The 20,312-nt window shown below is 44.1% G+C and overlaps 7 protein-coding genes across 7 annotated transcripts; 2 read left to right on the forward strand and 5 right to left on the reverse strand.

Annotated features, from left to right (window-relative positions):
• Window positions 1–4,042: 4,042 nt before the first annotated feature.
• On the reverse strand, window positions 4,043–5,551 carry N7495_009355 (glycoside hydrolase family 30 protein; the record flags this gene model as incomplete). Its single annotated transcript, XM_057212006.1, has 2 exons — window positions 4,043–4,650; window positions 4,714–5,551. 2 exons carry the CDS (start codon window positions 5,549–5,551, stop codon window positions 4,043–4,045), a joined length of 1,446 nt encoding a protein of 481 aa, XP_057058869.1.
• Window positions 5,552–6,453: 902 nt separating this feature from the next.
• On the reverse strand, window positions 6,454–7,988 carry N7495_009356 (arylsulfotransferase family protein; the record flags this gene model as incomplete). Its single annotated transcript, XM_057212007.1, has 2 exons — window positions 6,454–7,062; window positions 7,119–7,988. Coding segments are annotated over 2 exons (1,479 nt in total), but the record flags the coding sequence as incomplete, so codon positions are not given.
• A 555-nt stretch (window positions 7,989–8,543) lies between these two features.
• N7495_009357 (uncharacterized protein) lies at window positions 8,544–8,822 on the forward strand (the record flags this gene model as incomplete). Its single annotated transcript, XM_057212008.1, has 1 exon — window positions 8,544–8,822. One exon carries the CDS (start codon window positions 8,544–8,546, stop codon window positions 8,820–8,822), a length of 279 nt encoding a protein of 92 aa, XP_057058871.1.
• Window positions 8,823–10,212: 1,390 nt separating this feature from the next.
• N7495_009358 (putative short-chain dehydrogenase/reductase) lies at window positions 10,213–11,243 on the reverse strand (the record flags this gene model as incomplete). The annotated part of the gene is made up of 3 exons (XM_057212009.1): window positions 10,213–10,275; window positions 10,332–11,053; window positions 11,126–11,243. Coding segments are annotated over 3 exons (903 nt in total), but the record flags the coding sequence as incomplete, so codon positions are not given.
• Window positions 11,244–12,102: 859 nt separating this feature from the next.
• Window positions 12,103–13,796, reverse strand: N7495_009359 (uncharacterized protein; the record flags this gene model as incomplete). The annotated part of the gene is made up of 2 exons (XM_057212010.1): window positions 12,103–13,522; window positions 13,576–13,796. 2 exons carry the CDS (start codon window positions 13,794–13,796, stop codon window positions 12,103–12,105), a joined length of 1,641 nt encoding a protein of 546 aa, XP_057058873.1.
• Window positions 13,797–14,232: 436 nt separating this feature from the next.
• N7495_009360 (sugar porter family MFS transporter) lies at window positions 14,233–16,054 on the reverse strand (the record flags this gene model as incomplete). The annotated part of the gene is made up of 3 exons (XM_057212011.1): window positions 14,233–14,844; window positions 14,989–15,522; window positions 15,581–16,054. The coding sequence occupies 3 exons, from the start codon at window positions 16,052–16,054 to the stop codon at window positions 14,233–14,235; spliced, it is 1,620 nt and encodes a 539-aa protein (XP_057058874.1).
• Window positions 16,055–18,487: 2,433 nt separating this feature from the next.
• On the forward strand, window positions 18,488–19,475 carry N7495_009361 (uncharacterized protein; the record flags this gene model as incomplete). Its single annotated transcript, XM_057212012.1, has 2 exons — window positions 18,488–19,131; window positions 19,187–19,475. 2 exons carry the CDS (start codon window positions 18,488–18,490, stop codon window positions 19,473–19,475), a joined length of 933 nt encoding a protein of 310 aa, XP_057058875.1.
• Between the last annotated feature and the right edge of the window lie 837 nt (window positions 19,476–20,312).

Raw genomic sequence — 20,312 nt, forward strand, 5'->3', positions numbered from 1 at the left:
TATTGCATCACTCCTGGCGTTCTTTGATGATACCTTCTGGGCTATGTTCCTTCAGCGATCCAGTTCCTCTGTTTAGACGGCGCATATCTTTGATTTTCTCGGGATAATTTCCCAAAAAGACAACTTGTGGTACAAAGTTTATCCCGTACCACTGTCAAATCTACCCTTTTCTGTACTTATGGAGATGGATTTATTCTTTCTGTGGACCCTCAAGTGGAGTCGGCGAAGATACGATAATGATAGCCTTATGATATTAGAGTCAAAGGCATAAAATACAATTTACTATATACATAATTCTTCACCCCTTTAAATAAGAACCTACCTATATCTCGATGTAAACTCATGAGGTTGCGGAGCCTACTTCGACCATTTTGTTGAATACCATCACGTGATCAATAAACCCTAACTGAAGGCTTTCGTTCCGGGTGTATTAGCATTCACCAGTATAGGCTTGGCATGAGGGTTAAAAAAAAAATTGTCTGCGTAAAAAAAGGCAGCCATGTTTGAATCTTACTGTACCTAGACGATATGTGTAGAGATTAGAATCGAGTTGATCTCCCAAGTGAGGTGATGCCGGTAGTACGAGCAGTAAATATTATATTCGCCTTTTCTGCTGAATGTCACGCTTTCGAGACTTAAATCTAGCCAATTAGTTAACGAATTTCTTGAAAAGTCTAGATCTGAGGCTGAATTTTGAGCGCACAGGCCTAACTTGGTGCCTTTTTCGCACAGGACTCCCTGGCATCAGGCCCATTATTAGTACTGCATCTGCTCCCTAAGCTTTCCATTTTGGCTATCTGCATTTTCAATACCCGTTATCCCGCGCTAAGACACTGATAGCACCAAACATGGCATACTAACTCTAGCAGCTTCTGCTGTTTTATAGTAAACCTTGGCCAAATATTGGCCTTACTAGTAGTTTACATCAAGACTTGCGCATACCACTAACGAATCATAGCAAGTCTAGCGCCGAGGCTTACTTTCATTCGTATAGAGTCACAGACCATTTTCTCTCCACCGGTCATTCTAGATCGAATATCAATTTCCCGCCACCCATCCCGACCGCAATGGTATCTTCCACTGATAAAGAGTGGCTAGAGGAATGTAAACCCGAGGCTCTGTCTATTCCACCATTTGACCGATATATCTATATGCTCGAAGGCTTTGTTATGAAGAAAACTCTCAATCCTGGTGAGCTTGGCTATGGGATAAAGTCTCCCCGCGCCAACAGGAAGGAATCAAGCTCCAAGTCCAGAAATACATTAATGAGCTTGCGAGAGTTCCTAATGACACTGGGGGTGTTCGATCTTTACTTGCTTCCGGAGAATTGTTTCACGATCAACTTCCTCATCGTGGACCTTTCGCGTCCACAAGGGATTTTCTCCAATCATACGAACATGATGACGTACCTCTTATCCAACAAATCGATCCTTCCAGTCTACCAGTACTTTCGCACATGGATTGGGATCTTTCAAATATTGTATTGCATCCAAATATGGATGCAGTTTCAGGGGTGGTTGATTGGGAAAGAGCAGCTTTCTTTCCAGAGGGCGGGCGGAGTATTCATCGCATGTGCCATCAGTGGCTTGGATGGGAGAGTTTGTTTGGTGATCTTCAATTTCTAATATCAGAAAAGCATCAAGTTGAATGGCTTGTTTGAGCCTGGTAGTGAATTCGGCGGCTGAGAAGGCAGAAAAGGCAGTAAGTGAATGTTGCGGACAGCTAAAATGGGAAAAATGCAGAATCTACAGTTACGGAAATGCAGAAAGCTCAAATGTCCTAACGGTAGCTCTATCCGCTGATTGCCTCGGAAACCCTTAAGTAGTACCTAGATATTTCATTCCCAATCCAGAACGCTTCACTATGAAATACCAGTCAGATAGGATAAACTTGATAGGTAGGAAGAGATATACCTGGAGCCCGAGTCAATGCCCCGAAAATCAGTAGAATAATATCAAGGTGTTGAAGGAAGCACACGGTCTTTCCTATTTTTGTTGCTTCTTGAGGATGGAGGGCGAGGAAAATAGATAATTGAAGCTTGATCCCCAGCATCTTTCAGAGCCATCAGAGAATTGGGCTTTAAAGAATGCCAGGGAAGGTTACCAGAAGGAAAACTAGTTTTGCTGTGTTTATCATGCTTTAATGGCTTAAATAGATCCAGTGGAAAAGTAGGTAAGGCACTTGAAGGATCCGAAACCATTGAATGGAGATGAGAAAAATCACGAAGAATGATATCCTTGCTGTATTTTCCATACTGCCTCTGTTCAAAATGCACATAAGGAGGGATCAGGTACTGGGGGGGGGGGGGGGGGGGGGGGGGGTGCTAGTAGTGCTGTTTCCGATGGCAATCAGAGGAAAGATTCTGCCTAGAAACTCACAATTTCAAACTATCTGGGAAGATTCCAACATACGGCTATTGACTTTTATAGGCTCTCTCGGCTTCACTATCATCGGTTCTGTAGAAATTTGATATTTTCCCTTCAACTACTTACTTTGACCACCGGAAAGCTTATTGAATGAAAAGGATCGCCCCAGATCTGTGAAGGAATTGATCTTAGGATCGTTCAGCATTCATGGGAGGATTTACTACCTAGGTAGATACCTAGCTACAGAGTATCTGAAAATTCGAAATTGAAGTTTTCACTCAACAGATGAGAGTTAAAGTAGCCGACCGTTCATGTATTTTGGCTGGTATATTTATCGATAACTGGCTTGCCATAGGTAGTACCTAGGTGTCCCTATCTTAAACCAGGTGTACGTAACTAGTACACACATGATATGGATTCAGCATTAAAGTTTGATCAATTTCAAATGTTGAATTTCAAGGATTTTCATTTTCCAGCGGCCATCTTCACCCTGTGTAGAAACAGAATACCATCTATTTGAAGCTGTTGATATACAGTATTTGTATCGATAAGACACTTTGGCCGAGTGGTTAAGGCGCGCCCCTGCTAAGGGTGTTCATTCGTGAGCGCAGGTTCGAATCCTGCAGGTGTCGTTTTTTTCTTTTTTGGTTAACAACCCCTAATTCAAGTCAAAGGGGAAATTCATATCAAGAGAATTATGACTACTAGTTTTACAATTTAACTTGAATTTCTCTCTCGACCATAAACGGTTTCAAAAGTCTTTGCAGTTTTGCTTTTTGGTATTATTGAACATTACTAGTGCTGTTTTAGTATACACACTCTTCCACCCCTCAGTTTACTCTACATCTATGCATCAGCCTTTAACCTTTATCAAAATGGTTCAATACGATATCAGTATGTGTGCAGCTGTTATTCATTCGAAATTGCTTGGATGAAGCCGCTTATAATCTCTGCGACGACTGATATACGTACCTGAACGATTAATTCGATATGGGATGGAGCTATTGAGCAGGGCTTAACCCTTTACAATAACGAGCAGCAATTAGATAAAAGATCGAAAGTGAAACATAGAATAAGGTTGAAGCCTTGGACGTGAAAGTGAGAGTAGAACTAAAAGTAACATCGGGAATAGAAGGCCCGGGTCACTGGACCACTACTACCTATGGAACCTTAGGATATAAAGCAGCATGATAGGACTGTTGATTTTTTCTTCTTATACCATCCAGTCGTACACAACACCTTCGTACAATCTGATTTTTTCGGGTATCGAATCGCGCCTACGCAGATCCAAGGTGCTAAAGTCCAGGAGGCGAAAGCCCCAGTGAATGAGGTAGGTTCCTTTAGTTGTTAAATTTGTGTAATTTATGCTAGTATATTATTTGCTTTAGACAGCTAAATACCTAGCTACGGCGTATCTAAAAATTCGAATGAAGTTTTCACTTAACATATGAAGGTTAAAGTAGCCGACCGTATGAACAAAATACCTAGATATCTCAAGGTATGGCTTAATCCGATGATACATAGCTACTATTAGATTCTGCTCACTGCTTGATTCTGACTATCTGGATAAATAAAAGGTTTGCCCATAGATTAGTGTCTCATATAAGAGTTGAGAAAAGGGTAGGTAATGTATACAAATTGAAGTACTTCGACTCTACCGCCCTGCATAATGTCCCTTAAGACGATGCAGGGAGCACCCAGGTAACAACTGACTTGGTGGGAATATTTCCACTCCACTCCTCTCCGCTCTGAGTGGAAACGGTCACATAGACGTCGTTGCTGAAAGTGTTCTCAATAACGACAGAGCGCGTTCCATCCGGGTTCAACGAGGCCACAGACTGAATACCGCCAGAGTCAGTGTAAGTGTAGCTACCAGAGCCATCCAGAATGATAGCGCCAGTAGGAATGAACTTGCTGAACTGCGCTATCATGTAATAGGCAGTGTTCAGAGTATAGCTATCATCGCCGATAGTGACCAGGCCGGTACAAGTTTCACATCCACCACTGCTAAGATACGGACCGTCGTCAGAATTGGTGCCCAAGGTCCATGCAGTAACTCCGGCGGCCCAGTTTTGAAGGGGACCCATTGTAAAGTCTACTGCCTGGTTCCAATCTCCTGTTGATGGTGTCCAGCATTCAGTCATGTATTGTGCTATTGATGGGTTGGATTCATGGAATGTTGTTAGAACAGTCCAATCGACTGAGCTTGCGTAACAGTGCCAGGCTACCGAGTCCACATATGAACCAGCATTATCAACAACAACCTGCGGGTAGTCGACGTTATCTGAAAGCCGAAGTTAGCTTCTAGTTGGAAAAGCCAAGAAGTAAAAAAGATTGAGAGACATACCGGTGTTGTGGTCATATGCCCAAATGGCAGTATCAAGGCCAGCAGCTGCAAGAGCAGGACCAACGTAGTCCTGAATCAACTGCGCCGATTCATAGTCATAAACGTACATCGTCGGATAGCCAGAAGCACTGTACAAAGGCTCATTTTGAATAGTGATGGCGTGGATTGTAGCACCAAGGTTCTTGAATGCTTCAATATAACTCACAAAGTACTGAGCAAATGCACTAGCATAGCCGGTACTCCCAGTGCCCCCGCTAGTCAAATATCCATCATTGAGATTGTTGTCGTCTGTGTTTCCATCGATGACACCATTCAGCTTCATCCATCCGGGAGCACTCCAAGGAGAACCGAAGATCTTCAGGCTAGACTTTAGAGACGTCATCGATGCCAGCAGCTCGGCCATAGCAGTTCCACGATCACCGAGGTTAAAAGCTGACAGTGTAGAGTCAACATTGTTTGAATTGTCATCGTAGGTATATGCGGGATCGCCGGAGAGATCTGAGGCACCAATAGTGTGTCGCATCAAAGAAAAATCCGCCCCAGAGCTGGTCATGAGAGTTTCCAACAGTGTTTCGAGGTTCGAACTGGACAAAGTGTTGAAAGATGTGACGGTGGCATCTGTCACGGCGGCACCGAAACCAACAATAGTCTGTTTATATCCAGAGCTTGTATCGTCGACAGTCAACTGCCAGGTCGACTCGGAGCCCGGAGAGCCTGTACCTTGAACAGGGGCATCAATTGACGAGAGCTTGTATGTGCCATCTGAGTTAGAGCAGTATGCTGACGGTGTTGCAGAGCTTAGAGCAGCTAAGCCCACGAGAACGAAAAGAGATCGCATCACGTCGCTATAAAGTGAGCGAAGGATTCAATACTTCAAAGATTGGAATAAGTAAACATGGTGCGATGTTTCTTCTTATATCTGACCAGTACGGGCTTATCCGGACATGAGACATTTGTCAAAGTGATGGATACAATATGAGGTCTCATCTGACAAAAAACGCCTTGTGCCTGGCATAATTTCCACCTATAATCTTACGACTGTCCATTGCATATCAACCGGCACGTCCGGTATAAGGCCGGGGGAAGGCCAATGGACCGAGTCTCATCACAATTTAACGCCCACATAAATACTGAAGATCTTTTCCTAGATCGGATATTGTACCTACTCCGTAGAAGGTTGCATTGCCAAGTTTCAAAGTCAAATCAAGGATGAGCTTTCTCCGTACATCCATGATATGAGAGGTAAGTACTAAATTTTCGAGGGATAACAAGAGTGGGACATGAAAAAATGCTTTGAAATTGCCAGCTGCAGGATTTAAAGATCTAGATTAGTAGTTAAGGGTCAATTTAATCCCGAGCTGAGCTAGACCTAAACTAACTAGTGATGGGCTCATATCATTTGGGCCCTGAAGAAAACTATAACGCTTTATGCAAGATAGAAATGGGTGAAATACGGCAAGGCTTTCACGCTATTCCGACTACGTCCTTTTGAAACGAGATGGATCCTAATCCCTGTCTTCCCCTCATCCGAAAGCCGACCTGCTCTACATTTGCTGACGCATTATCTTCCAGAGCGTGAAAATTTATTAAAATAGCTTGCAGATTTACTTCTGCATTCCGCATTTCCGAGTAATTATAATGGGCCACATTTCATCCACATAGTCAGAGTACATACTTCCGCTGGAACTTCCATTCCGTCAATCAATTGATTCCAAGTTAGGTTCCCGGACTTTACAAACCGTTGACAATCACGGACCTGTCCAGGAATTTGGCTCCCTGAAAAGCTGTCACTTGGATGACTGAGGCTGACTGAGTCAAGTTGAAAGAAGTCTCAAATCCCTGCTTCGGAATTCTTCCCACGCTCTGAAGGCTCTGGCGCGATTTACCAGCGAAGACTTCCCAGTGGGAAACTTCTGTCGCACCATTCCAGCTCATATAGACAACATTATCCTTGACAGTGGCCTTGGGCTTGTGACGGGGAATTGCATGCCACTCTTGGCGGTAGGATCTATAAGACTGTACGAGACCCAGCTCTCCAAATTGAATTCTCATTCTGGTGTTCCCATCTATTCCAAATTCCTTGATCACCGGATTGGAACCATATCCGAGAAGAGTGTTACCATTGTCCAGAGACCAGAATGTGCCCTGGGAATCAGTATAGAGCTTGTCATTCGGATCTTCGAGATTTTGAAGAATAGTGACGATCTTGGAGTGGAGATCAATTTGTAGATTAAGACCCGCTGATGGCTGGTTTGTGTCATTGTCCCAGCCACAGTTATCATTGTTGAAGTAGCTGATCTGGAGGGAGCTCTCGGTGACATGATGGACGCGCGCATGGTGTTGCCATTTCTATGGTTTTTCCGAGTCAGTATATACTGCTTCAATTGCAGAATAAGAAGAGTTACAAAAAGATCCGAGTAAGGCAATTTGAAATCTCCTCCGTTGCTTCCATCGAGCTGCCACTTAACTTTCCCATTATTATCAATCAAAAATGTAGTCCAGCAGTGTCTACTGTTGACGAGATATTTATCGCCAATCCGCTGGACGGCGTTCAAATGGAACCAATCCCATGGGTTTGTTTGAAAAGTTCCATTTCCAGCATTGTCAGAGGCGAGGTCGACCTTTGACAGACCCAGAGAGACACCTGCCTCTAGAGCACTCCAGCGAAACAGAACCTCATTTGTCTTGATATCAATCTCATAGAACCAGTCATCATAGATCCATCCATCGACCGGTCCTCCGACAGAAGAGAGGTCAACCTGGGTAGTATTCACTGCAGAGACTATGATGGTGCCTTCCTCCGTGATGAGGGACTCGTGAAGGTCAGCATAGCAGGGGAACTTGATTCCATTGGGAGTAGTGAAACCAAGTTCGGGGCAAACTTCGTAGATTGTGCTGTAGCTCTCATCAACGATTGTCACTTTTCCGTAGCCATGTCCAGTGTTGGAGCCGACACCGTTCCAATGAGACAAGACAGATCGACCATCAAGCTCCTGAACGAACAAGTTTGTTTGGGGCTCAGCGACTGGACCGTTCCACACCAACTCGCCTTCATCAGTCATAATCATACCACTAGCAAGCTCCTTTGCGTTGAGGTTGGAGGTGTCCTCATTTGCAGGAGTGAAGAAGATCAGTCCATCGGCAAGTGGCTGTCCAGACTTCTGGATGTCTAGCACTGGAGGGTGGAAAGTCGGCTCCGTCACGAAGGTTTGATATGGCCAATATTCAGCAAGAGTATTAGCTGGGGCCAAAGCCAACAAAGCAAGACCAATCATGTGGAAAAATCAAATGAAGAATATCGGGAACACTGGTTCTGTGAATCTATACTGTCGAGTTGGAAAAGAAAACCTTCGGAATGGGAAAAACATCTTGAAATAGGTTTGGCCTTCCACAAGTCGCACTATACTTCATGAAGAAAGCCATTCGTGTAACCAATAAAACATCTGAGCTGGAGGACCTCAATTTCCTTCCCAACGGTATCAGTGTGTTTTGAGAGAGGTTCAGTCAAACGCACGAGCCAAGTACATGATGATTCCTTTTCCTGGAAAAGCCTAGATTTTGTATGAAATGCTTAAAGTATTCACCTGGGCGCCTTAACTACAAGACATGTCGACTAATTTAAAAAGCGGCTGAGATCAGATTCAGACTTCCTATTTTGGAAGGGAGATCGTTATCGCTATTATTGGTACAAGATAAGCTGTACGGAGGTCGATTTCAAAAGTCATGCGTTGACCCACTTAATTTATTTTACTAGCGAGTATTCTAATACCACTAGGATTACACACAGTAGCCCTTTACCCCTCTCTCTCTCTCTTATTACCTACGCATATATGCCTTACGATATTGCTACACGGGCCTCAGTCCTAATTTTACGTGCTGTTTCTAAACTGACATCTGCTGAGATATCTGCTATTCTCGGTATATCTCAATCGCAGGTAAATCGTATCTACGCGAGTGCAATCAAACGCGGATTTAATGAAAATCAACGCCCTCTCCATATTGAAGACGCATACGTTGAAGACGCGCCACGATCCGGACGACCAAAGAAGCAGACTACTGAGAATAATGATATCATTATCTCTAAGGTTCGCCTTAATCGATATGACTGAGAAAAGTCATGTGCTGATCTTGCGGGCAAATTAAGCGAACTAGGTATCAATATATCGGCGACAACAATATGGTGGATGCTAAAAGAGGCGGGCTTTCGAAAGGCGAAGCTGACTCGGAAGCCTGGACTGACGAAGAAGATGAGAGTTGATCGCCTTAATTGGTGCCTTGCTTACCGTCACTGAACTCTTGAGGATTGGGAAAATCTTATATTCTTGGATGAGACTTCTGTCATCCTTCTTCATCATAGGGGGGATGCCGGATTTAGCGTAAGCCTGATAAGGCTTTTGTCCGATCATATATACGTGAACGATAGAAGGGATCATCCGAGTTTGTGTTTTAGGGCTGTTTTTTGTACGATAAAAAGGGGTCTTGTCATAATACTATTGCCGAGAAACGAGTATTTGCTTCTAAAGTTGATGAATCAAACACTGAGCTTGAGCCTATAGCTAAAGAAGAATGGGTGCTAGTAACCTTGATTCGTCATATAAACCTTCGAAGGAAACCTGGTGGTAAAAAGCCTTCTTGGAAATAGAATTCTGCACCAGGGAAGCTCTCGCGAAGTGCTCGTGGTAGAATTGATTAGTATCGTTATCAGAAGATTATTCTTTTACCAAAGCTTCTTTTTATTCGCTTAGGAGTATGCAATTTTACGGCTAGATACTGTTGTCCAAGAAGATAAAGCGCCTGCGCATAACCATCATATCCAAGATCGAGACCTTAATATAGCGAATGTGAAACGTCTTTATAGTATGGAAATTCACCTGATTTGAATGCTATTGAGCCGGTGTGGCCTTGGATGAAGAGAAGGACTACTAAGAAAGGTGCACCTAAATCGAGACAGGAGGCGTTTTCTGCATGTAATAAGGCCTAGATTGAGCTACCCCAGGAGGAGATTCAGACATGGATTAAACGTATCCCTAGGCATATTGAGCAAATCATTGCATTAGAAGGTAGTAATGAATATAAGGAGGGAAATGGTCGAATACAGAGTTGATACAAGCTTTTAAATACTACTAGCTAATTGGGATTAGTTTCGACGCATGACTTTTTGAACTCGACCTCCGTACAGGAGTAGACATAAAGCCTGGAGGGATCCGGCCCGTAACGGGTACCAATTAGACCCACTTAGGTGTCAGGACTCTGTCAGAGCGCGAGACTTCAATGCCTCAATAAGGTACAGAGGATGGAGTGTTCTCGATCATAGATAACATTCCAGGAGCTATCCGACAACTTTTGGAAGAACTTCTTGATATTTCCTGACGAGGGATGAAGAAACAGCTTTGTTCCTCATTTTTAGTAAGACTATCTGTTTTGACATGATGGTGGTCTCTAAAGCCCACTGGCCATTAGGGTCTTGGAATCTTTGGATACGATGAATGGAGTTGGCTTTTAACGAATGGTAACTCCTCCATCAACTCGAATATCTGCACCGTTGACCATACCGCTGGAATCCTGTTTGGTCTCATCAGCAAGGAATCTTGCCCAATGCCCGTTTCAATCAAGCTTACCTGACAAAGAAACAGCACAGCCTCTGCCACCTCCTCAGGCAATGCAAATCTTCCAGTGGGGATAGTCTTCAAAAATTCCTCCCTGGTCGATTTTTCCCCCCACGCTTTCTGTCCAAGCGTCGTCCAAGCCACAGTAGGGGATACAGTATTCGCGGTGATACCCTGAGATCCCCACTCAGAAGCCATACTACGTGTCAAGCCTAAAAGTCCAGCTTTGGAAGCACAGTAAGCACCATGTCGGTGTAAAGCTACATGCGCCGCCTGAGATGCCAAGCTGACAATCCTACCGGGTGGAGAACTAGTAGGTGTCTGCGCTTTTGACGCAAAATAAAATCGGGCAAAGGTCTGTGAGCAAAGCATTGGCCCGAAGAGGTTGGTGGTTAGATGCCTCATAGTCTCTTCGGGAGGAGTAAGGGCCATGTCACTAAGAGAAACATAGCCAGCGGTATTTATCAGAATGCTAGGGAAGGCCCCCTTGACCAGCTCGGAGGATTCTGGCGATACCATTTCCTTTCCTAGAGTATCAAATGCCGACTGCACAGACTGGGGAGACGTGATATCGCATTCATAGGTGCGGATATTCTTCAAGTCTGAACTATGACTACTACCGTACCCTAATTCAAGCAATTCCTCCCGACGAGCAGCTTCAAATGGAGCATAAAGAATGGCAAGATGAGCTCCCTGCTCTCTCAGCTTCTGGCCTATGCTCGATCCAAGACCGCCTGAATCAAAACAGAATCTTAGTTAACCCTGTCTTCACCGTCAAGGATATGGGATTGTCACATTATCCCTACCTAGACCTCCAGGAAGAATGGCTAAACGACGAGCGAATGCCATCGCTTCTATCAATAGATAATCTGTTGTTGGAAATAGTTGTAATGTAATCTTAGAAGATTTGGAGTCTAGTGGGGTCTACTAGACTATAACAATTTCATAGCATTGCGCTTTGACCCAAATGCGGGGGTTATCACTTCGGAATCCTTCCGAAGGACGGACACCCGACTTTGAATATAGATATTGCATGTAAATTATTGGAAGATTGCCGTACAGGGAACTCTAGAGACATTACTTATAACTTTGAGACTGCAACATGCCCTAATGCTCAATTATGCCAGGGCATCGTTTACCTCCACCATCGGGGAGCTTAATGATTCTACTTTATAGCGTCAGTTCTACAGGGTTCACTACGAGACTACAATGGCGGTTTGCTGTAAACTGTTGGAGGACAGTCAGCCAACAGAGTAACAGAAAGAAAAACGGAACATCCGGTCTCTCCGATGGGCCTCACACGCGCCAACATAAATGGGAGCATGCCAGAATGATCTGACCGCGCTGATCCGACTGACTCTGATGGTGGTGACCGGTCCCTGTTATCACCCATAGACCCCGACGGTCATGAATATATAACTTGAGACATTCCTTGAAAGGATTTAGCCTCCTGCCAGCAAACCGCATCTACATGAAAGTTAATAGTAGCGTCTACTACCAGATCGAGACTGGGCAGTAAGACTCCATAAAGGAGGAAAATAAAGCAAGCATGTCCTTTCGCTGGTATTGTCCAGATCAAGTTCTAACGGTAATTTCTCAGAACGAGGTTCACTTTTTCAAGTGAAGCCTCGAACACCCGTCATGCGTGCTGCAGAGCATACGTACCTTTTCCCCCTCATGAACCAGACACATCGTCCGTTCTATCTCATCTCCCCCGTCATATATCCACGTCCTATAATTAGCAAGCTTGCCCAATTTTTTCCCCAAGAGAATGTGTCGGGATTTACAAGGCTGTCGGACCAGAGTAAATTTCTCTCTCGGTTTGTGCAGTCGAAGATTCAGTCACAGACTTAGTGCCGAATTTGTTGGATTCTAGGTGTTGGAACCAGTTGCTGTTCGATTTGCGCCAATACTCTTCAACGGCAATTATTGTGACACCACCAACAATGACAATTGCATAATTGAACAGACTTGCATCTTTGTCGATCTCGCTATCAGAGTACTCAGGAGCGCAGAGCACAGAAAACGCAAAGCCATTCCACACAAATGTGATGACAGCTGCCACAACACCAAACCGTCCTATGTCCCAGAAACCGGGGCGGAAGGTCTTGCGTGTGATAAATGCGCGGCCAAAACCAACAAGGCCATATGCAGCAATGGAACCAGCTGCCGAGGTAGAGATCAGACTGGAAAATGCTACCTGAGACGGCAGCTGGGTGCATAACAGAAGCGCAGAGATCGTTGAGATGAAGATGATCGCATTATGAGGCTGCTTTGATTTTGAGACCTGAGAGAGCCAATTGCTAAACGGGAATACACCGTCACGTGCCACAGCAAAGACAAGTCGCGACACAGCGACCAGAGATATGGAGGTATTCACTATGCTGCCAATCATACAGATGATTGTCATGACAACATGAGCATGTGGTCCCAACGCTATGGCGTACATGTTAACGAATGGCTGGGGTACGGTGGTGTCGTAGAATGTCTCAATAGGTGGCATGCAGAACAGAAAAAGAATGATGATTGGGAAGCCACACACTGCTGAGGCAACGGTTGCCCAGAATATTCCCCTTGAAGCAACCTTTTTGGCCGATATGGTCTCTTCGGCAACATGACCTGACGCATCTTGACCGACGAGAGTGCTAGCAGGCAAGAACCAGGACAGCACCCAGTTTAGGCTAGGGGTGGTATCGCCGCCATTATACGTCGAGGTGAAAACATACTCAGCGGATTGAAATCCGTACGTTTTCGATACACCGATGGGGAGCCAGATGAAGTTGAGCAGCATATCAAGGATGATGACGGCGACTCCCACACGAAACACCCACGAATACATGCGTGAGGGAAGGAAGTTCAATGAGGTAGCTATAGCCAAGAAAAGTAATGAGAAGGCCCAGGAAATGGCGCGTGCGCGCACCTCAGAAGTCTCGTAGGGAAAGCTTGTCTGCGGATTGAACAGAACAATCTCTGACACGAGATAGTTGGCAACTCCGAACGCATCACTGGCCAGAAAAGAAGTCCACGCAACAAGGGTCCATGCAGCTACCATGAATGAGACGAAACGACCTATGCGCCCACCACCGAATGATCGGAATGCCCAGTAGTAGATTGACCCCGCTGCGGGATAGCTGGAGCAGGCTTCAGCAAGACAAGCCGCAGTTATGATCGATAGAATGCTACCTGAGACGTAAGAGCTCCACCTTTTGAATTGTTAGCAAACTTCAACGGAGGTATAGATATCGTGTATACATACATCGCCGCCGGGCCGCCGCCACTCAATGCGATGTAGAACAGCACCCGAATTCCTCCAACCACATATAGAGCGGAGAAAGAGCAGGCAAAATTGTCAAACATGCCCCATCCACGCTCTAGGACAGAACGATAGCCCAGCTCTAGCAGCTCACGATCGTCCTCATTGAGAGTGTCTTGGCTATTCTTGCCTGCTTCAATGGCAGGAGATATTTCGAACCCCATTTTGAAATGAATTGACTCAGTAAGGCTCAGTGAATCTCTTTTTGACTGTAATGGTGGACTTGAATAAGAAAAGTACAAAAAGGTAATTCGTAAAAATCAAAAACTTTGTTGAGTAGATCACGTGCGTAGATCAGATGGTGAACGGAGTTCCTTACTCCGTACGACTACCTAGACCTGCATTTATCAAGTATTAGTTGATGATTCTTACATCATTTCATGGATAAGACACTTTGGCCGAGTGGTTAAGGCGCGCCCCTGCTAAGGGTGTTCATTCGTGAGCGCAGGTTCGAATCCTGCAGGTGTCGTTTTTTGATGCTTCTATTTTTTTTATTTCTGCCGTTTCCAACATCACCACCACCTGGATAAACACTGGCTTGATTGAAATTAAAGAGAGGTTAATGAGATTTCAAAGTTACCTAGTATTTACGTTCTCAAATCAAGAGAGAATCTCTTGATGGTCATATATATGTCCATCAGCGCGCATCGCTTCCATCACAAGTTCTCTTTCTTCCTGTCCACTTTTATCTCCAAAGACTTCATCCAATTCCTCCAAGGTTTTGCCACTTGTCTCTGGAACCAACAGGAACGCCCATATTCCTGCGAAGAAACACATCACTGCAAAGAAAATGTACGCGCCGTAGCCGATATTGTCCATCATACTAGGGACAGAAATGCCCACAATAAAGTCGCAAAGCCAAATTGTACAGGCGGATAATGCGACACCCTTGGATCGATCAGCTGTCGAGAAGACCTCTGAAGGGAGAGCCCATCCGAGTGGAGAGTAAGAGACACCGTAGGTCAGAATGAAAAGGAACGCCATTGCTACACAGGCCCAACCGGCAGCTGTGTGGTCTTGCCAGTCCTTTGAGTAGAGACCAGATAGTATGGCAATGATAGCGTAAGTTGCAGCAGTGCCAAAACCGCCCCAGATTGCTAACTGGCGTCGACCCACCCTGTCAACAATAAAAAAGCATCCAAGGGCTGCGACGAGTTGTAGGACGTTGAAGACACCCGAAAGTATCAGAGATTTTTCTGAGGTTTGTCCGAGCTATTGTGATAGTGAGAAAAATGTAAACTGTAGAAGGTATATATAGAGAATGAGGAGTATGTGAGCAATAATGGATTTTCAACCATTTCAGAACACCCGCTCCATATTCTTCTTTTCTCATAGCGGTTTCAAAAGAGGACTCACCGAAGCAAATAGCTTAGGCGCATAATATATGAAGGCGTTTATTCCTATAAACTGTTGAAAGAAAGCAACCCCCACGCCCACAGCAGTTCGTCTCCAGCACTTTGCCCGGAAGAGGTCAGTCCACAGTAATATTTCGAGCTTGATTGCAGTTGAGTTAGGGTGTCTTTTTTGCTGAGCAAGCTTTTGAATTTTGACCTCAGCAATTATTCCTTGATACTCGGCCTGTAATCTCGGATCTGTAGCAGGAAGACGTCGGAGTTTTGTCAAACTGTGCATACAATCCTCATTGCGATGGACCAAGGCCAACCATCGAGGTGAATAGGGGAAGAAGTGTATTCCGATGCCTAGAGCAGTAGCAGTGACCATCTGTAAGCCAAAGGGCAGCCGAAAAGATGTGTCGCCGGCTAAATTCCTGGTGCCATAAGAGATCCAGAAGGCAATGGCAACACCACTGGTGATGGAAATCGATTCAAGCACCAGCAGAGTTCCACGCAGATTTGGCGGAGATATCTCAGAAATGTAAAGCGGCGCACCCTAAGAAGGTAAGTGAGCGTCCTGAAAATTGAAAGAAGCCTTGGAAGATTGACCATACCATCGCAAGAGTACCAACACCAATCCCACCAATAAATCTTCCAACGACGAGAGCGGCGTAATTTGGAGACGCAGTCTGGATTATAGCCCCAATATCAAAGATAACAACCACAACAGTCAAGGCCCATTTTCGTGAATATCGATCCGCCATGTATGGCATGAAAAGGCAACCAAAAAAGGCGCCCAACAATAGCATAGCCGTCATAAACTCTGTTCCGAATGAAGTCTTTGCAAAAGGATATTTGGCATGGAATTGATCCATATCATTAATGACAGAAATCACACCCATGTCGTAACCCATAGAGAATCCACCCAAAGACGCGAGGACCGCTGCACCAAAAACAAATGGAGAGTACAGGATACCTTGAATTCCATTGCTGCCATAGGATTCTACCACAACAGCAGGCTGAAAAATGTGTTCGTCGTGTTCGGTTGAGCCAAACTTGGCCTCTGGTTCAATTTTGTCATCAGCCATGATGGTAAGACGAAGATCTGCATAGAAGAAGAAATGATCGATATCAAATTTCGCATTGTTGTGGCGGCCTTTATAGTATATCGTATACTAAGCAACGTCTTTCTTACATAAAGCCATGAGCTTGAATCCACATCTCCGATATACAATACTTTTGCGGGGTAATACGAATCCGGGGCGCCGGAACCTACTTCATAGAGCATTATATTTCTCATTTAGAAACGGGGCAACTGCCCCCGAAGAAGATTAGCATCATTATCAGTAAACAAAAATTGGATCTGAAGCTTCATAATCACTGCATTCAAATCAATTTCTGGAGCATCAGACATTCGGTTTCTTCGTCTTTTCATTCCTCTCTCCTTGAGCCAGATCAGCTGAGATTTGATATAAAGACGAAATGATGTCACTGCTAATGTAAGGACTCACGTGCTTTAGGCCGGGGTCTGGGGTATTAGCTGCAGGCGTTGATTGGACAAACTCCTACTTTACTTCTGTCCTCTCTTTTCTTTTCCTGTTGAATTTTCCCTCGACCGGCATTGATGGAATTTTTTAGTCATTTACCGGGATGATCGGATTTCATGACCATTAGAATCACAGTAATAAAGCCGTTGATCGAGTTAGTCAGATTTGAGCCAAAACTTGAAACTGAGTGACTGGCTGAGCCACAGTGGTCACACCACTCGTTGGGCTTTGAACTGGATTTCAAGTTCGACGTCGGGATATTTCAGGATATTCGTATATACGCCTTCAATGGCATCCCATACTGATAGGAAAAAAGGCTCAATAATCGCATCTGAATCCCAACAGTCCGGCGAACGTTGAGCGGGCTGATCCCTTAAGGCAGGAGGGTCCGCAAATCCAAATATCTTCATAGGCTGAAGTTCTTGAAGCGGAAGAAAGAATCGTAAGTTGAGATGACGCGGTGAGTTATTAAAGGGAAATTCACGTCAATTTCTCCATTCGAGTACACGCACGCGTCCATGTTCAGCTCTTCTCAACCTTGGAATTATCACCAGATCTTTGGCTTGCCGATTTTCACCGAAGTCTTCAACATGAGAGAAGTCACGAATGAGAGCTCAGATACTTTATATACTGTCAGCATTGAACCTTGCTCGGGTATAGGAATACCCATATATTGCCTCAGACAAAGATTAATTGATGCAAACTTCGAGAAAATATGCCGTATTCTGCAGGTCCCTAAATTGAACATAGATTACTATGATAGGGGTTAAAGGTTTTTCCGGTGTGAGTACAGGGGGCATACTTTGACAGCGTTAAAAAGTTTGGCATCCATGGAGAATCAATGAATGAAGACGAGAAAGATTTAAAATTCCAGGTTTGCATATCTATGCATATTTTATCAGTACCAAAGGAAGGTAGATTTGAATTTTAAAAGGACTGCAAGAAATGGTAGAGTAATACTCCTGCTCAAGTTTCAGTTCTGATAACTGTGGTAAGGCATGGAAAAGTGAATGCAGGCTTCAACCGCAGAGAAGAAGTTGTGATGCCCATAATGGCCACAAAACAGGTGCGCCACAGGTTCCATGTTCATAGAAGGAGCTCTTTTTCAATCTATTCTTGTGGCTTTTCAAAAATAATTATCAAGGTCATCGAAAGCACAAAAAAGATCAAATATTATGGCAATCGTAACGTGTACAAGGTTCAACTTCCTTTATGGTCTTATCTTGCCTGTCGGATAAGTTGCCTCTTCCAGAGCCGTCATTGCACTTCATACCTGCATATGCAGATAGCTAATTAGTCTACTTACATGGCATTTTTACCCGAACCCGAGCGTACACATGCGCAATTACTTATATATTCTAGATATTCTCAAGGCTTTTTCTCGTGCGACCAATTTTATTTACTTTCATGATAGTAATAAGTTTCAATTAAGGCTTCTCGTAGTACTTGATAAAATGTTTAAATTATACACAAAAAGAAGCTTCCATCATCACTAATAGACGTTATGCAACCTTAGAGGGAAGCTTACGCGATTCCCTTCTTGTTGGATCACGGAATATGCATGTGAGATGAAATTTGAGTAGCGATCAACATCGTATTTGACGTTTTTATATCCTTGGGAGTTTTTCAGCCGAAGAACCAATATACGTCGAGCCTCGGGCAGTAACTATGCAGCTAACAATATTGTGATTCAATATCAAGTCACCGGGTTAAAGTATGCGCCAATTAAAGTAAGTCTAGCCCCCGAGTTCGTCCTAATTTGGCGTCTAAATACGCATGAACTCTTCACACCAGATGATCATCGGCAGGAGCGGCGAGAGAATAAAAGGCTTGTTTTGGGCAGCTTTATTGAGGATGGCCAATTATTTTTGTTATTTTAGTTCTGAAGACTCAACTTTTGTCGGCTATTAAGATACCCATTTTGCCACGATATTTTCTTTTCACCCACAGAATCTAGCACAAAATCAGCCAACAATGTCGAACCTCATTTTCATAACAATTTTGAGCACGTTGGCTGGCTCCTTGCTTTTCTACTACCTACACTTGACAATCTCAGAGCGAATTATGAACAATTTTCAGGCCCAGAAGGTATGGAACTTGGAAAATGAAGTGATCATAGTCACTGGTGGGAGTAGAGGCATCGGAAAACAAATAGTGGAAGATCTGGCTCTCCTCAAAGCGCGAGTTCTGATCCTAGACATCAAAAGTCCTACATTTGAACTCCCAAAAAATGCAGTGTTCTACCAAGCAGATATCACATCAGCCAAGTCGATTGCCGAAGTAGCATTGCTGATCCGAGAATCATACGGAAATCCAGCTGTTCTTGTGAACAACGCCGGTGTCTTTCAGCATGGCACTATTCTCGAGAAGTCAGAACAAGAGATACGACAAACATTTGAAGTGAACACCATTGCTCACTTCCTCTTACTGAAAGAATTCCTTCCGTCTATGATTCAGAAGAACAGGGGACATATTGTCACAGTGGCAAGCGTTGCAAGCTTCGTTGCTGTTGGCGAGATGGTGGATTATTGCTGTTCCAAAGCCAGTGCTCTTACATTTCACGAAGGTCTGAAGCAAGAACTCAAATATTGGTACAATGCTCCCAATGTGCGAACTAGGTTAGTACACTGTAGATTTAGAAATTTTCCAAAATACCTTACTGATAGTCCTCAGCATCATTCACCCTCTTTGGGTCGATACCCCGATGATAAAAGGCTTCACTGATTATCAATCTGTGTTTGGTCAGCCGGTCATGAGCCCAGATTTAGTCTCGCAGAAGGTGGTTGAGCAGATTATCTCAGGGAAGAGCGGTAACATCATCTTACCCAAAATGATATCGGTGTCAAGCTCGCTGAAGGCCTTGCCGCTCTGGATGCAGGAGGTAGTACGGTCTTTCGTTTCCAGTATTGTATATCAAGTAGCAAAGGTGCGGTCTGTTGATTCTAAGGCCTTTGTTACATGATGCTGCACCATGCTACGGGATGTTTCTTCTATCATATTTGATGAGAAGGTGCCACCCATGCTGCTTAGCTGTTGATACATCCAGGTGTTTAAATTGGGAAGTTTCTACAAATTTGAAGAGTTTGATGAAAAGTTGTTCGAAAGAACAAGATAAGATACAAATCAGCAAAGAACTTTGCCTGTCCTGAAGGGCGAAAAAAGAGATTTTAGAAAATCCTTGCAGTTAACCACGAATTGTGAACTAAATCCGAAGAAATAGTAAGTTCTGAAATCATGAGACTTCAACTGTGTTCAAAAAGCCATGTTGAATCAGAGATCCCAATGTAACAACGTTCAACCAACAGCCTGTCAAGTCTTGAAGCCCAACCGTCAAAAAGAATAGGGGTGACGATGGATTTGCATCTTCAACCCTGATCAATCAACCACGAGATAATTTTGGGATTTTTTTGAAATGAAAGATTCAAGATGTCACGCAATGCTCAGTGCATAGGAATTGTTAAAAGAAAGGTGATGTCAGGCCATGAAGGTCTGATCGCGTCATCAACAGAAAGCGAGTGAAGAGCCAGGCGAAGAGTTAAGATCGAAAAGTAAAGATTGTTTTTGATTCATATGCTGTGATTCTTCAAAATCACAAATAGGCGATGCTAAACCATGGCCGAGCGCGTTCAAAAAGGCAATATTTTTGATTTTTGTCGAACATGAGTAATGATGAGCTCGCAATCCATCAATGGCCAACCACGTTAAATGAGCAAACAACAGGGTTTCTGGGTTTTCTTCAAAGGGTGTAAAACTGATCAGTCGAATGGCAAAAAACATATGACGCAGGAACGTGACCAAA

This window comes from Penicillium taxi (assembly GCF_028828555.1).
Source record: "Penicillium taxi strain IBT 34144 chromosome Unknown utg000006l_segment0_segment0, whole genome shotgun sequence".
Lineage (NCBI taxonomy): Eukaryota > Fungi > Ascomycota > Eurotiomycetes > Eurotiales > Aspergillaceae > Penicillium > Penicillium taxi.